The sequence below is a fragment of the Dunckerocampus dactyliophorus genome, chromosome 14, assembly GCF_027744805.1.
Source record: "Dunckerocampus dactyliophorus isolate RoL2022-P2 chromosome 14, RoL_Ddac_1.1, whole genome shotgun sequence".
In the NCBI taxonomy this organism is placed as follows: domain Eukaryota; kingdom Metazoa; phylum Chordata; class Actinopteri; order Syngnathiformes; family Syngnathidae; genus Dunckerocampus; species Dunckerocampus dactyliophorus.
In genome coordinates this window covers 28706219-28723555 of record NC_072832.1, presented here as the reverse complement: position 1 = coordinate 28723555, position 17337 = coordinate 28706219, and the positions used below count along the sequence as shown (strand labels likewise).

The 17337-nt window shown below is 42.5% G+C and overlaps 1 protein-coding gene across 1 annotated transcript in view; it reads right to left on the bottom strand.

Annotated features, from left to right (window-relative positions):
• Positions 1 to 15571, bottom strand: part of col17a1b (collagen, type XVII, alpha 1b) — a 40626-nt gene extending 25055 nt beyond the window's left edge. Inside the window, exons 1-9 of the mRNA XM_054798064.1 lie at positions 15336 to 15571; positions 14485 to 14552; positions 7581 to 7622; positions 7344 to 7451; positions 6938 to 7198; positions 6806 to 6862; positions 5515 to 5550; positions 5375 to 5425; positions 31 to 186 (exon numbers count right to left, since the gene is read on the bottom strand). Of these exons, the coding sequence (XP_054654039.1) occupies positions 31 to 186; positions 5375 to 5425; positions 5515 to 5550; positions 6806 to 6862; positions 6938 to 7198; positions 7344 to 7451; positions 7581 to 7622; positions 14485 to 14539 (766 nt within the window). The 5' untranslated portion in view covers positions 14540 to 14552; positions 15336 to 15571. The remainder of the gene's footprint in view (positions 1 to 30; positions 187 to 5374; positions 5426 to 5514; positions 5551 to 6805; positions 6863 to 6937; positions 7199 to 7343; positions 7452 to 7580; positions 7623 to 14484; positions 14553 to 15335) is intronic.
• Positions 15572 to 17337: the final 1766 nt, after the last annotated feature.

Below are 17337 nucleotides of genomic sequence, written 5' to 3'. Positions count from 1 at the left end.
TGTGTGTGTTGGAGTAAGGGGGGTAAATACCCGACTGAGAGGCCCGAGAGGTCACAGAGATGGTCTGGGTCTCCACGCTGGCCTTCTTAGGGCCAGCCATGATGGCGGAGGTGCTGGAGGAGCGGGTGGGGTTGGCACTGCTGGAGCGGACCTTCAGTAGCTTCTTGACATCGTCTAGCTCTGCCCCTGCAGACACAAATATATCCACCTATATATACATACATATATATTATATAGACATACATACATATATATTATATATACATACATACACACACACACATACATACACACACACACACACACACACATATAAATATATATATATATATATATATATATATATATATATATATGTGTGTGTGTGTGCAAATACCTGGGAGTACTTGTAATAGTACTCATGTATTACTATTAAACTCATGTATTACGATTACACTATGTATTACTACAGTATTTCACTCATGTATTACTATTACTATCACACTCATGTATTACTATTACTCTCATGTATTACTATTACTATTACACTCATGTATTGCTATTACTCTCATGTATTACTATTACCATTACACTCATGTATCACGACAGTATTTCTCTCATGTATTACTATTATTATTACACTCATGTATTACTATTACACTCATGTATTACTATTACTCTCATGTATGACTATTACTATTACTCTCATGTATTACTATTTCACTCATGTATTACTATTACACTCATGTATTATTACAGTATTTCCCTCATGTATTACTATTACTATTACACTCATGTATTATTACAGTATTTCACTCATTCCATTCCATTCCCTTTTTCTCCGCTTATCCGGGTCCGGGTCGCGGGGGCAGCATTCTCAGTAGGGACTTCCCGGTCCCCGACCACCTCCTCCAGCTCCACCGGGAGGACACCAAGGCGTTCCCAGGCCAGCTGTGAGACATAATCCCTCCAGCGTGTCCTAGGTCTTCCCCGGGGCCTTCTCCCGGCTGGGCATGCCCGAAACACCTCACCAGGGAGGCGTCCGGGAGGCATCCGGACTAGATGCCCGAGCCACCTCAACTGGCTCCTCTCGATGTGAAGGATCAGCGGCTCTACTCTGAGCTCCTCCCGGATGACCGAGCTCCTCACCCTGTCTCTTAGGGTGAGTCCCGCTACCCTACGAAGAAAACTCATTTCAGCCGCTTGTATCCACGATCTCATTCTTTCGGTCATGACCCAAAGCTCATGACCATAGGTGAGGGTGGGAACATAGATCGAACGGTAAATTGAGAGCTTTGCCTTCCGGCTCAGCTCTCTCTTCACCACGACGGTCCGGTACAGCGACCGCATTACTGCAGACGCTGCGCCGATCCGCCAACGACCTCACGCTCCAACCTTCCCTCACTCGTGAACAAGACCCCGAGATACTTGAACTCCTCCACCTGGGGCAGGACCTCATTCCCAACCCGGAGGGAGCAATCCACCCTTTTCCGACTGAGAACCATGGCCTCGGATTTGGAGGTGCTGAGTCTCATCCCAGAAGCTTCACACTCAGATGCAAACCGTCCCAGTAAACGCTGCAGGTCACAGCCCGATGAGGCCATCAGGACCACATCGTCTGCAAATAGCAGAGATGAGATCCTAGTGCCCCCGAACTGGACTCCCCCGACACCTTGACTGCGCCTAGAAATTCTGTCCATGAAAATTATGAACAGAATCGGTGACAAAGGACAGCCTTGGCGGAGGCCAACGTTCACCGGAAACAGGCTTGACTTACTACTGGCAATGCGAACCAGGCTCCTGCTCTGGTTGTACAAGGACTGAATGGCACGTAGTAGCGCCACCAATCCCGTACTCCCGGAGCACCACCCACAGGACACCGCGAGGGACACGGTCGAATGCCTTTTCCAGGTCCACAAAGCACATATAGACCGGTTGGGCAAACTCCCAAGTACCCTCCAGTACCCTTGCAAGGGTGTAGAGCTGGTCCAGTGTTCCGCGACCAGGACGAAAACCACATTGCACCTTGCACATTGCATATATTACTATTATTATTACTCTCATGTATTACTATTACACTTATATATTACTATTATTATTACTCTCATGTATTACTATTACCATTACACTCATGTATTACTATTACTCTCATTTATTACTATTACACTCATGTATTACTATTACACTCATGTACTGTATTACTATTTCACTCATGTATTACTATTTCACTCATGTATTACTATTACACTAATGTATTACTAATACACTCATGTATTACGATTACACTAATGTATTACTATTACACTCATGTATTACGATTACACTAATGTATTACTATTACAGTATTATTACTATTACTAGTACACTAACATATTACTGTTACAGTAATGTATTACTATTACTATTATACTAATGTATTGCTATCACTATTATACTAATGTATTACTATTGAAGTAATTATTACTATTAAAGTAATGTATTACTATTACCAATTTAATAATGTATTACTATTACACGAGAGTAATTCATCACTATTACCATTAGAGTAATGTATTACTATTACACTAGAGTAATGTATCACTATTACCATTAGAGTAATGTATTACTATTACACTAGAGTAATGTATCACCATTAGAGTAATGTATCACTATTACCATTAGAGTAATGTATCACTATTACCATTAGAGTAATGTATTACTATTACACTAGAGTAATGTATCACTATTAGAGTAATGTATCACTATTACACTAGAGTAATGTATCACCATTAGAGTAATGTATCACTATTACATTAGAGTAATGTATCACTATTACCATTAGAGTAATGTATCACTATTACATTAGAGTAATGTATCACTATTACATGAGAGTAATGTATTACTATTACACTAGAGTAATGCATTACTATTACCATTAGAGTAATGTATTACGATTACACTAGAGTAATGTATCACTATTACATTAGAGTAATGTAATACTATTACACTAGAGTAATGCATTACTATTACTATTAGAGTAATGGTAGGTGGAAGGCAATGCACTTGTTCAACTTGTTCAGTGTCCTTGTTTTGTTGTCTTTTGTTTGGGAGTAATGTATTACCATTAACCCACGAAAAGCAGCAGGCCCAGACAACATCTCAGGACGTGCACTTCGGGTTTGCTCATCAGAGCTAGCTGATGTGCTTGCTGATATATTTAACCTGTCGCTTGCACAAGCATCTGTACCGACCTGCTTTAAGTCCACCACCATAGTGCCCGTACCCAAGAAGAGCAACGTGACCTGCTTGAATGACTATCGCCCTATAGCACTCACTCCTATTGTTATGAAGTGCTTTGAAAGAATAGTCATGACCCACATCAAAAAGAGCATCCCGGCGGCAACTGTGGACCCTCTACAGTTTGCATATCGCCAGAACCGGTCCACGGATGATGTAGTCAACACTGCCATCCACACAGCCCTTTCTCACCTACAGGGCCAGGACACATACGTCAGAATGCTATTTATAGACTATAGCTCTGCTTTTAATACAGTCAGCCCCCACAAACTCACAAATAAGCTCCTCACACTTGGCCTGTCACCCTCCCTCTGTAACTGGGTGTTTAACTTTCTCACAGGCAGACCCCAGTCAGTCAGAGTCCACAATCGCACATCCAGCTCAAGAATTGTGAGCACTGGGACCCCACAGGGGTGTGTGCTGAGTCCACTCCTCTACACGCTCTTCACCTACGATTGCGTGGCCTCCCAGAACAACACCAGCATCATTAAATTTGCGGATGACACTACAGTCATCGGACTGATCACTGGTGGTGTTGAAACATCATACAGAAGAGAGGTGGCGGACCTCATAGCTTGGTGTCGTGATAACAATCTCCTTCTCAATACAGATAAGACTAAAGAGATGATCATCGATCCAAGAACAAGGGAAAAGGAGCCGCATAGACCCCTGTTTATTGATGAGACTGAGGTGGAGAGGGTGAAAACCTTCAAGTTCCTTGGCACACACATCAGCAAGGACCTCACCTGGTCTCACAACACCCAACAAATTATGAAGAAGTCCCAAAGGAGACTGTACTTCCTGAGAAGACTGAGGAAATTTGGCATGTCCACCACAATCCTGAGTTGCTTCTACAGATGCACTCTGGAAAGTGTCCTTACCGCCTCCATCACTGTTTGGTACGGTAACTGTACAACACGTGATAGGAAGGCACTCCAGCGGGTGATCAAGACCTCACAGAACATTGTTGGGGCAGCCCTCCCCTCACTGCAAGACATTTATAAAACTAGAGTCCTACGAAGAACACACAACCTCATCAAGGACAGCACACATCCACAACACTCATTATTCACACTCCTACCGTCAGGCAGACGCTACAGGAGTTTGAAGTCCAGGACCACAAGGCTGGCAAACAGCTTTTACCCACAGGCCATCAGGCTTCTCAACGAAGCACTCACACACGCCGCACGCAACACACACTCATAGCACTTTATTTATTTATTTATTTATTTGTATTATTTACTTGTATTAATGTCTCTTCTGTTGTTGTTGCTTAATTTATTGGTATATATGTTTATGTGTTTATGTTTCTTATGTTCTTATTCTTTCTTGTGTTTTCTTTCTTTTTGTGGGAGAATGAACAGAATAAGAATTTCATTGCATGGTATAACTGCTGTTTTACCATGCACATGACAATAAAACTCTCTTGAATCTTGAATCTTGAATTAGAGTAATGCATTACTATTACTATAAGAGTCATGTACTCCTTTTCGAGTAATGTATTACTGTTTGGTAGCTGGATGTGAAAAGTAGTTTCCCTGCAGTGAAAAGAAGAGAAGGTCCTCCCTTGCAAATGAAAAGCATGTGTGGGTAATTGGACACCGCGGTGTGGCCGCACGTGGGGGTTAAGCCTGCTAGGAGCACATTGCTGTGTCTCTCTACTAAGAAAAAGCAAAAGCTCGGCTTTTTTGCACAACAAAAGGACCATTCTTCTTCTTATTAGAAGACAATAAATCCCTTCATCCTGATTCCAATGCTTCCAGCTGTGCAAACACGTGAACAGGACAGTCAGGACTGAGTCGGTGCAATTACTCTCTTCTAACTGCAGGGGGCGTGATCACAGAGACTGAAATAAACATGACAGTGAGTCACTGGTGCCACTGCAGCCTCTAATGTGCACCAGAAACAGCGCAGGGCAGAGCTAAGCTGTGATTATGCATGTAGAGCACGTGTTAGTCGTTTGTCACTAAACATACACGTGAGAAATAAAAGAATTTCCTATGTGGGATCATCTGGAAAAATGACAGCAACAGTGCACCCCCACCCTGTCCACAAGGCCAAAGCAAGATGCTTTGTGTCTTTACGATGTATTGCGTAACTAGTAATAATATCTACTCACATCTGCCGGCCGTGGGAGAGGCGCTCTGCAATCTGGCCCGGATCTCGCTCTCTGAGCCAAATCACAACAAGAAACAAAAGAAAATCCACTTTTGAAACGTGCAGGTGTTGAACAAATGAAGGATGATGAGTAGTCAATACCTCTGCTCTCACTTCTTCCTCTGGTGCCGCTGGAGCCTGCAAAGTCCAAACACATGAAAAAGTGAGGACACTCCATCTGTGGCGCCCCCTAAGGGTTGTGCTAGTAAGGATGCTCCCATCAATCAGCCACCGATCAATATCGGAAATACACGTGATGGCATATGTCGATAAATGCCTTTCAAAGCCGATCATAACAACCGATCAGCATGTGTGCTGTGTCACGGAGGGTTGCCGACACCCGTACTGATCCCGCAAAGACGATAAAGGATGCACTTTGTCCCGTATCGCCACTAGTCTGTAAAACCTCAACAGCTTCAGTTTGACGGCTTGACACAGACTACTCCAATCCACGCCCATCCCTTATCAAACCTATTGATCTTACACTTTTCTTCCATCTTTCTTGACACGCTTTGCCTAGCTGTCACTGGATGGCGTTATCCACCTAGCTTCTGGTGTTGGGACGCCAAATGTGACTTTTTAGCAGAGTGACATTTTGTTCTTAAAACAAACAAGCACTGCGGTTAGTTGGGAGCTCCCTTTTGTCCCACGGGGAAGTGGATATCACGTTCATGGGGTACGTACGCCGGCCGGAGATTTGTTGGAACACAAGCTGGTCCGTGGGTGTAAAAATGTTGGGGGCCACCGTGATCGACCACCCCCAGTCTCAGCTTGTCAACAAAAACTGACCAAGAGCCAAGTTTAGCTCGTCACCGTCTCCTTTTCGTCATGAAAAAAAGGTTTGTTACCAAAATAATTTCTTCATCGTCATTGTTGCCGAAACCAACAACCAACATCAGGAGTACCGGGGCCAATCAGTAATGGATGGATTGAATGTATTTTTTGCTGCACCTGGCCTCGGTAACTACGGTAACAAACTGTCCCAGGCTGGCCTGGGAACATGTCGCTGCAGACAACCCTACAGAAATGGCGGGTAGTTGGCACAGATACACAGGGGGAGCCCATTTTCTGCAAGGGGGCGCATTCTCTGCAAATGCTCAAAGGATGTGCAAGGCAGCCTGAGGCTCTGTCACCAATTAGAGAATAAAATCTCTGCTGTTGGTGTCACACAGGTTCATAGAGGCTCATCATGGGGGCAAGCGGGGCAGTCTGAAGCAAAAAGCTGATGGTGAAATGTTTGTCCCAGTCCACCCCTGGCAAAAGGGACAGTGAATTAATGATGGGTGTACTGTTGCAGTGTACACCCCATGAACAGCTCATAAAGATGACTACAGTAGTATCACAGATTGTGTTGAGCGTAGAGGTTCCACTCTGTAAAAACAAAGTGACTCACAATAGATTCCATAGTCTTTGCGTGCCAAGTCCGGGGAGGAATTAGCACTGGAACTCCCTGGAAGAGACACAATAGCAGAGCATCAAGTACCAAGTGTGAACAGTGTCCTTGTGTGCCAAGGCTTCAGCTCACCCTCATAACCTCCCGAGCGGATGCTCGCCGTGTGCTTCCTGTCAGAGGACGAAGCGGCGGCGCCGGCCTGCCCTCTCTTAACGCCACCTGACGAGCTGACCTTGGACACGGAGCTCACCAGGTAGCTTCCTCCGCTACCGCTGCCGTAGCCCTCCCCATCTAGGTAGCTCCCCGTGCCGTTGTGGCCTCCTCCTGCAGCGTCTCCTGCCTGGTAAACCCCCGGGGAGGAGCTGTAGCTGCTGCTGCTCATGCCCACTGAGGCTGCAGGGACCACATGTGCAACATGCTGTGATTATTTACTGCTATTCTTCTTCTTCTTAACAGCTAATATGACTGTGATAGGAAGCTTGCGCAGGTGAACGTGTGCATGGCTGCAGCAGTCGGCATGTGATGAGTGAAGGCTCACATGAAGTGAAGTAAGTGGTGCTGCTCTTCTGGGTTAAGACATTCTTCTCCACGGCCGTCCCACTGCTGCTGCTGGCCATGTTCCTGTGACTCGATCCTGCGGTTCCCTCTAGCAACCAGAAGACACACAAGCAAAACAAGGAGAAAGCATTACTCATCGGGCACTTCCCTCCTTGCTACGCGCTTATAATTACTGCATCTCCAGCGTCATGCGGGACCAGGACATGGCCGCACTCACTTGGCGGGAGGGACGTCAGTCTGCTCGTGGACTCTGTCACCACTGATGAAGCACACAAACACAAAGAAAATCATGACAGACTCCTTACTCTTTAAAAGGAATGTTTACTTTAGCAGCAACGGTAATCCCTGCTAAGCAACTGACAAACGAGTGGGAGCCTGATGAGTCGTCCCAAATGCATCCGAGTGGTGCTGACATCTTAGAACATCTTCTAATAAGGAAGCATCCTTAACAGGTCACCGCTTCCTTACAAGGTTAGTGCTGCCATCAGTCAGAACATCCGAACAAGTGCCTACAGCAGCTTTTTTAATATGAACTACAACAATATTACAGAGAAAATATGCCTACGTTATTCATGTTGCACAAATTTTGCTGGTCGATAATTGTGCAACAAATTATCGTTTAAGACCATTTTTTCATGAATTATATACCATAAAATGTATGACACGTAACCGTATTGAATGGTTGCATTTCTTTTGCACTATTTTGTTTCTGTTTACATCGGCGAGCAAACGCCTCCGTAAGCGTTGGCTGTCGGGACGAAGGCTCTGCTGCACCTCCGGCGGTAGTTTTATTCCCAGTTGGGAAAACTGAAGAGGCTGGTCGTGTTTCAGGTGTGCGTACAAATTGGTCGTGTTCCCCTTCTTCCTCATCACTTCTTTCCAACAAATGCGACATATCGGTTGGTTGGTGTTCATGCGCTCCCCTTGTTCATTGCTTAAACCCAAATATTCCCACACTGGGGTGTTGAATTCGCCTTAGAAACCATGGCTTCTGTGCCTTCATTCATGTTAGCATATGCTCTCTCACCAGGCTACCTGCTAGCACTCTGTAGCCACTCGCTGGTAGCCCCGCCTCCACAAAGAGGCTGAATGAGAGGACAGGAGGGTTCACTCTCTCCTTCACCCCACTAGAGAACCAATGCGCACAGAGTGAACCCTCTTGTCATCCAGCCTGTGCATGCATACGTGCACGTGTCCACTGATCAAGGGCGGCTTAATGACTCACCTGGTTTTCACCTGTTCATTCAATTCATCCATTTATGAATTATCACAACAGGCCTACAAACGACTTCTTTTTCTCACTGAAGACGTATTGATCGAAATGAAAGAAATATTCGAACAACATTTTAGAAAAGCAAACTATAACAAATAACAACATTTATCCAGACGGAAACAACAATCTGATCACAACTTTTATGGACCGCTCATCTTTAAAACTTCATTTCATCAAATGGCAAAAATGCCAAGGAAAATGTAAAAAAGTTTTGATTTCACTAAAGATTCAAATAAAATGTATTGATATTGATATTGTAAAATAAATACAAATGAAAATGTTGCAAGATGAATAAATTATCCATCCATTTTCTATGCCGCTTATTCTTCATTAGGGTCACGGGCATGCTGGAGCCTATCCCAGCTGGACTGGTGTCCAGCCAATGGCAGGGCACATATAGACAAACACTCACATTCATACCTATGGACCATTTAGAGTCTCCAGTGAAGCTAACATGCATGTTTTTGGAATGTGGGAGGAAACCGGAGTACCCAGAAAACCCCCCCACACACGGGGACAACATGCAAACTCCACACAGAAATGCCCGACGGAGATTCCAATCCAGGTCTTCCACATCTCCTGACTGTGTGGCCAACATGCTAAGCACTAATAAATCAGTGATCAATATATCAATGATCAATGTATGATATCCACGTGTCTACAAGATGAACCACAAGAACTAACAATAAATCTACGGTACTTGTACTTTTTTCTTTGGAAAGGCGGAATTGTCGTCTTTTATTAGAGTGCAGAAGTGTCCCGTCATGAAGTGTCCTAATGAAGTGTCCTAATGAAGTGTCCCGTCATTGTGTATACTTCCTGGATGTGATCACCCATAATAATAATAATAATAATAATAATAATAATAAGACCAATAAGACTAACAATAAGAGTAATAAAGGTTTCTTTAATAGCATGCAGCAACGTCATCCTCTTCTTCTTCTTCTAGCAGACTTTTATGGCTACAAAGTAAAGGCGAGCTTACTTGAAGTGTTTCAAGTCTTCTGGCTGTGCTGCCAAAAAGCAACAAGCAACAAGCAAGTCTTTGTCACGCCAGCTTTGTGTCCATCTCCTAAAACTTGCTTTGCACCTTTCTAATGTGCGTGTTTCTACTTTTATGTGAGTCTTCAAGGAAAAGTGCACTTTCTGAGGAAAGTTACCCATCATCCACAATCCTTAGTGTGTGACACATGAACACACGCCCTTCTCTTTTCTGTGCCTTCTAAAGATATAAAACAGATAAAAAAAGAGGCAGCTAATGAATGCAGGTAATGGGACGCACCTGTGAAAACACCTCCAAAAAGCTCCAACAAGGTTTAGTGGTTTTCTATCCATGCTAACAGCTACATTCATGATAACATGTCATACTTGTAGTATTTTGGGAACTTCCTTCCTGGATGCATTGATTTCACATAGCAACATAGAAAGGAACGCTACACCTAGCATCAAAAACACCAACACAGCTCCGATATGTAGCATTACCTTTGGCTAATGTGTGGTGAAGCTAGTCGCGAGCCGGCTAGTAGCTAGCCGCTGTGGTGTGGTGAGGTGTCACTACGCCAGTAAGGTAGTTCTTGGGTGTAACAATGTTAATAACAATAATAATAACAATGTGCTTCATATGCATCACATTATGGAAATGGAGCCTTGTTGGTGCTTTTTGGAGGTTTTTTTCAGGTGTGTCCCATTACATGCATTCTTAGCTGCCTCTTTTTACCTGTTTTTATATCTTTAGAAGGCACAGAAAAGAGAAAGATGCGTTCATGTCTCACATCAGGATTGTGGATGATGGACAACATTCCAAAAAAAGTGTACTTTTCCTTTAAGGGTGTATAGAGTGTGTTTATGACCACCGAATGTGAGAAAAATTGAAAAACAGGCTTTGCTACACACTGTAAAATATATCCTGGAACGCGGCCAGCTAGCTGTCAGTTGGCAAAAGACATGAGAGCAAAAAGTTTGATCACTTTGTTTTACTTCAGCGAGTAAGCTAACCTAGCATGATGTTGCTGGTAAAATGTGCCTGTAATGTTAGCACATTGCTATGCTAGCTATGTGTGTATGGGATTCTATTAAAAGGTGACACACAAAGAAAAGTGCGGTGTGAGTTGATGATGTGTCCACTTGCGGGATATCAGCAGACGCACGCTGATAAGTCAGCTATGAAAGCTCGCCAGCAGCGCTAAACGTGAGACGAGGAGGAGAGGTTGAGAAATATGAAAGCTGAGACTTTTAAGCAGAAGCAATAGTCTGCAGCCCACCCGCCCACAAACATCCCAGGAATAAAAGAGTCACAAGTGGCAGCTAAGAAACGGTGGTGGAGAAGTGGTAGCTAACGCTAACGCTAACCAGAGCAAGAATGTGACGATGCAGCACTTGGACAACTCAGAATTCAAACAAAAATGCTTTAAAAGAAAGTAATAATTTTGTTTCTGAATTTGTCTTATGAAGTCCAAAAAGGGTCTTTAAAAAGAGGGGTGATTTTGGTCATGTGTTTTTAAGTAATTAGTAATAATTAATAATAATAATAATGAGTAATAAGGCAGGAAGCTAGGTGACTGCCATAATGGGAGTGCTTTGCTGCTTTTAGAAGAGTGCACTTCTTTTTACGCTTGCGTGGCGATCAGGAATGTTGAAAAAATGAGATGTTTTGTGATGACGTCCTTAATCTCGGACTCTGAGAAGCTCGGGGGCGGTGGGGTCTCCTCTGGGTGCTCGGTGTCAGGACTAAATACGGCGAGGCTGCGTTTCAGTTCTATGCTGCTGAAATCTGAAAGTCTTGCAGAAGACGCGTGACAATCCTCAACGTTGGCAATGTTCAAATCCAGGATGAAAAGTTCCCAACTCAAACTATTTTATCCTCACTCTTCATTTTTTATCTTTTTCTTTCTTTTATGGAATGATTTGTGGAATTTTAGGGAATGATTTTCCAGCGAGATGACGTTTTATGAAGTCATTTTAACCTTCTTGTCTGCAAAACACGTTGAATGAACTTGTGTAGGAACGCATCACCCTCGTGTTTTATTGCTTTCTTATGCTACGGACAGGATGTTGATATATTCATATATTCATATGTTGATATATTCAAGATTCAAGAGAGTTTTATTGTCATATGCACAGTAAAACAGCAGTTATACCATGCAATGAAATTCTTATTCTGTTCATTCTCCCAAGAAAAGAAAGAAAACACAAGAAAGAATAAGAACATAAGAAACATAAATACCAATAAATTAAGCAACAACAACAGAAGAGACATTAATACAGATAAATAATACAAATAAATGAATAAATAAAGTGCTATGAGTGTGTGCGTGTGTTGCGTGCGGCGTGTGCGAGTGCTTCGTTGAGGAGCCTGATGGCCTGTGGGTAAAAGCTGTTTGCCAGCCTTGTGGTCCTGGACTTCAAACTCCTGTAGCGTCTGCCTGACGGTAGGAGTGTGAATAATGAGTGTTGTGGATGTGTGCTGTCCTTGATGAGGTTGTGTGTTCTTCGTAGGACTCTAGTTTTATAAATGTCTTGCAGTGAGGGGAGGGCTGCCCCAACAGTGTTCTGTGAGGTCTTGATCACCCGCTGGAGTGCCTTCCTATCACGTGTTGTACAGTTACCGTACCAAACAGTGATACACACATTCATATGTTGATATATCGATATATTGATATATGAATATGTTGATATATTCATATACAGTCAAACCTGTCTTAGCGGCCACCTTTATAGAACGGCCACCTGCCTATAGCGGCCACGGAAAAATCCCTCACAGCAAATTTACATGTTATAGACCCTGTGTATAGCAGTCACCTGTCCAACGCAGCCAGCGGCCACCCATTTTGTCTCCCTTGGTCAATATCTGACCGCATATAGCGGCCAAATTGCCGACTCAAGTAGAAGCTTCATGCATGAAAAAGTTTAGTTTTTCAATCAATGAAGCCGTCGTGTGTAGACTTTAATTACTGAGTCCTAGCTCAGTCACAATCATTCACAAGATCCACACAAACTGTCAGTTGTTCCACATAAAAAAGCTGTCTTCTTTTGAGCTTGCTATTTCCTGGTCAAACATGTAACTTTAAGAGCATTTGCACCAAAACATTACCGCAAAGTATGCTGGGAACAGGACGTGCTCCCAGCGACGCTACAATAAAAAAAAACATACGCTAGCATGCATGCGGCAGCGGGAGCAAAACTGAGTTTGGTTGTACTTAATTGAAGTATTTTATCACTTATCAGTTATTATTAAGCCTCTAGCTTCCTTTTAGTAAGTAAAAACCTTGGCTATGATTGCACTACATTGTCATGTAGACCTACAAAGTACACTTGGAAGAACAAGAGGTGAATAAATGTATTGCAACTGATGTGAAACTGATGAGGGGTAGGATTAAATAAGCTTTGCTTCTTCCTACTCCTTTTTGGACATGCAAAATTGTGAATTGTACTATGTGATGTGCTACTGTTTGACTCATGCATGTTCAGGATTAAAACCATGAACCATGATAATAACAAGCCTAGTAGTGCTGTACAACTTTTATCAGCAGTCCGCAGTGCCCTCTACTGGTCAACATTATTATTATTATTATTTTCCCTTTTTTTTCTTTTTTTTCCCTCTACTGGTCAACATTCAAACTGGACGCCAACCTGTCTATAGAGGCCACCTGTCTATAGCAGCCACTTTTGCAGACTCCCTCTAGTGGCCGCTATAGACAAGTTTGACTGTATTCATATGTTGATATATCCATACATTGATATATGAATATGTTGATATGATGGTATATTGATATATGAATATGTTGATATGATGATATATTGATATATGAATATGTTGATGTATGAATATGTTGATATGATGGTATATTGATATATGAATATGTTGATATGATGATATATTGATATATGAATATGTTGATATATGAATATGTTGATATGATGGTATATTGATATATGAATATGTTGATATGATGGTATATTGATATACTGTATGAATATGTTGATATGATGATATATTGATATATGAATATGTTGATATGATGGTATATTGATATACTGTATGAATATGTTGATATGATGGTATATTGATATACTGTATGAATATGTTGATATGATGATATATTGATATATGAATATGTTGATGTATGAATATGTTGATATGATGGTATATTGATATATGAATATGTTGATGTATGAATATGTTGATATGATGGTATATTGATATATGAATATGTTGATATGATGGTATATTGATATACTGTATGAATATGTTGATATGATGGTATATTGATATATGAATATATTGATATATGAATATGTTGATATGATGGTATATTGATATATGAATATGTTGATATGATGGTATATTGATATACTGTATGAATATGTTGATATGATGATATATTGATATATGAATATGTTGATATGATGGTATATTGATATACTGTATGAATATGTTGATATGATGGTATATTGATATATGAATATGTTGATATGATGGTATATTGATATACTGTATGAATATGTTGATATGATGGTATATTGATATACTGTATGAATATGTTGATATGATGGTATATTGATATATGAATATGTTGATATGATGGTATATTGATATACTGTATGAATATGTTGATATGATGATATATTGATATATGAATATATTGATATATGAATATGTTGATATGATGGTATATTGATATATGAATATGTTGATATGATGGTATATTGATATATTGATATGCATACTGATATACTGTGACTTGAACCAGTTCTATTTCCATTTCTTCAAATCCGAGGCTGACCACTCGGGTCTAAGCTGGAGACGTTTCTTAACACACCTGAAAGAATTCCAGTGAAGAAAGCTCACCCTGCTGGTCTGCCAAGTCTTCTGAGAAGTCCACCAGTGTGGTTAGCTGCTCCATCCCATCTTTTCTGCTGACATGATAAGAACAACATGGATGCTTGTTTAGAGCAGTGAGAGTGCCAAATGTTTATTCAGGCCATAAATCATCATCTCATGCTGGAGAAAGCAGCTCAAGGGTGTCACAAGATTCACTTAGGAACTCCTAAATGTACGCTATGTGTCCTTTAGGGTCCAACCTACACCACTAGAGGTAACCATGGGGCTCCAAGCTAACACTTTATACCTTTCAGGGACAAAAGAGCTGGAAAAGTCAAATGTCAAGAAGGGCATAGAAGCACAGCTTTATTGTGTCTGGACAACACACACACAAAAGTCCATTGACTCACCACACCCTCAGGATGTTTCACACACTCCACTTTCCTATTTGCCTTATCCCGACCACACACAGCATCCTAACAAGCCACCTAATAAGCCTCCTCCACAGCCTAATTCACCTCCTAACCTGCCTTGATGCATAAGTCCATCAAGCTGCTGTCCCACTGTTAGCTAGCATGGAGGTCAAGATGGGGAATATATTTAGGAGGGATGGAAATAGCTCAGGAAAGTGCATGTAAAACTATCCACAGATCACCGTAACACACTAATTATAAAGACAGGAGATGTGAGCAGAAGAGGGACAAGCATTTAGCAACTTATTGTCATAAACGCACAATAAGCATTTAGCAACTTATTGTCATAAACGCACAATAAGCATTTAGCAACTAAGCATTTAGCAACTTATTGTCATGAAAGCACAACCAGCAGCAACATCCAGCTTTGGTTAAAAAGTATCTCTAGTCCGTTAAGATCCTTACCTCCAAGTCCGTGAGTCAATAGAGTCCCCTTCGCCTTGTGGACCTCCTGAGGGGGATAGCGTGGCGTCTGGACTCCTCAAAGTCCTCTCCGTTTTTGCCACAAGTTTCCCCAAGCGATGTGGGCAGAGGTCCCAGCCGCGCCCCTTAAGCCTGCTTGGCAGGCGGGCAGGTGTAGCAGGAAAAGAGCTCTAAAGTCCCACAGCCCAACAGGACATTTGAACGCGTCAGCCTGCAAACTTGAAAACAAGCACAGGAGAAGGAAGTCCAGCAGCTCCCGTTTTTTATGTTGGGAGGGGGTGGGAACCATTTTTTTCTATCTTTTATTAGACTTTGTGAGGGGGGATTGTGGAAGAAAGTGCTGCAGCTGGCTGACATGCGTGCTGCGCACTGCATGGTTACTTTGCACTTGGGACCACTCAACGATATGACAAATGACTGGCATAACTGCTACTTTACCACAAAGATGTCTACAAGGCCGTCATCACAAGCTACACTTACTAACATGGACGTTTTTGTACTTTGGACGAGACTTCCAGCATAGCACACAAAACAGCATCTTCGCATGTTCTTCCACACGCTGACATCTCACTACAAACTAACATCTTTTGACGAAGAGAGCATGAAACGTAATACGAGTGTGTTTGTCCCGAGAAGAGACCAGTCAGCCCCTCTTTTCTGCACTTTCCATCTTTGGTGAAGTCGTGGTCTGGAAGATGTCACAAAGCTCATTCCATCCAAGGAAGAAGCCTCCAACTAGGAAGTCCACTACAGCCCCACCCTGGCAGGCGTGGTACGCTGCCCCTGGTGGATCGGTGGTGTCTGCATGTAACTGGTGAGCGTGTGCCTTCCACGTGCGCAGGCTGCAGCAAGCTGATAAGGTTGCTAAGCAACATGCTTCCACTGATGAATTCTATTCTTGCATCTTCTTTTCATACAACGCTGAAAATTGGCTCTTCAAAGTAAAATGCCGGACTTTCTGTTTGTATCTGAGCTGAGTAGTGATGTGCGGAACCATACTAAAATATCGATCCTTCCGATACCAGCTCTTCATTCTCAAATGAAAATACCGATACTTTGAATACTGCAGTCATCTGACCCACGATGACCCATCGTAGACGGTTTTAGGATTCAGCAGTAGCCCGAGTTAGGATCCCAAAGCAGAGAGTGACACGTAGTGGTGAAACACGGAATTGTTTCATACAAAAAGTGTCCTTAGCAGGAAAAATGCCAGCCCAAAAAAGCAGCAGTACAGAAACAGTTCAAACACAAGCCACGGGCCAGGCCACCTAAGGACAACACAAAAACACTGCTACACAAAGTAGACAGGGGAAAAGACACGAATGGCTAACTCGAGGCGCTGCTGGAAATCCACAGCAGGGAAATAGCAAACTCTGCTGGAACTACCTAGCAGGAAGTAAAGACTTACAGCATGCAGAACAAAGACGACGCCAGACGTGGTAGCAAGAAACAACGGCACAGGGAACACGTGCAGCATAAAGAAGACCATCTGGCACTGAATGCTTCCCAGTGCCAAGCTTTAGTCCGGGACGTCCGGTGACCAGAAGCAGGTGTGCACCGGTGGCTCTGCCTCAGCCGGCCCATGAGTGCAGGCAAGACACGGCATACAGGTGGCAGATGGAAGTTGTCAATAAAGTTTTTGTTCTAACCGTTCTTCATAATTTGATTATTTATTTCATGGTTTCATCATTTGACTTATTTTCTTTTTTATTGTTTAAAATACCACTTGGACATACTGTATGATGGCGTGTTCTACCTCAGTATACTTCAGTAAGTGACTTCAATGAAGGATTAGTGTATGTGTGTCAGATTTCATACAGTAAAGTTACAAGTGCGCACCAATGAAGATGCAAGAGGAAGGTGTTTGTAGATCCACATGCCCCCCTAGTGGAGTTTTATAGGTATTGCTGTGTGTCATAGCATATTGTTACTGCCACACCCTTTCCTAGCTTCCATTTCCCATTCTATGGTTATCATCACATTT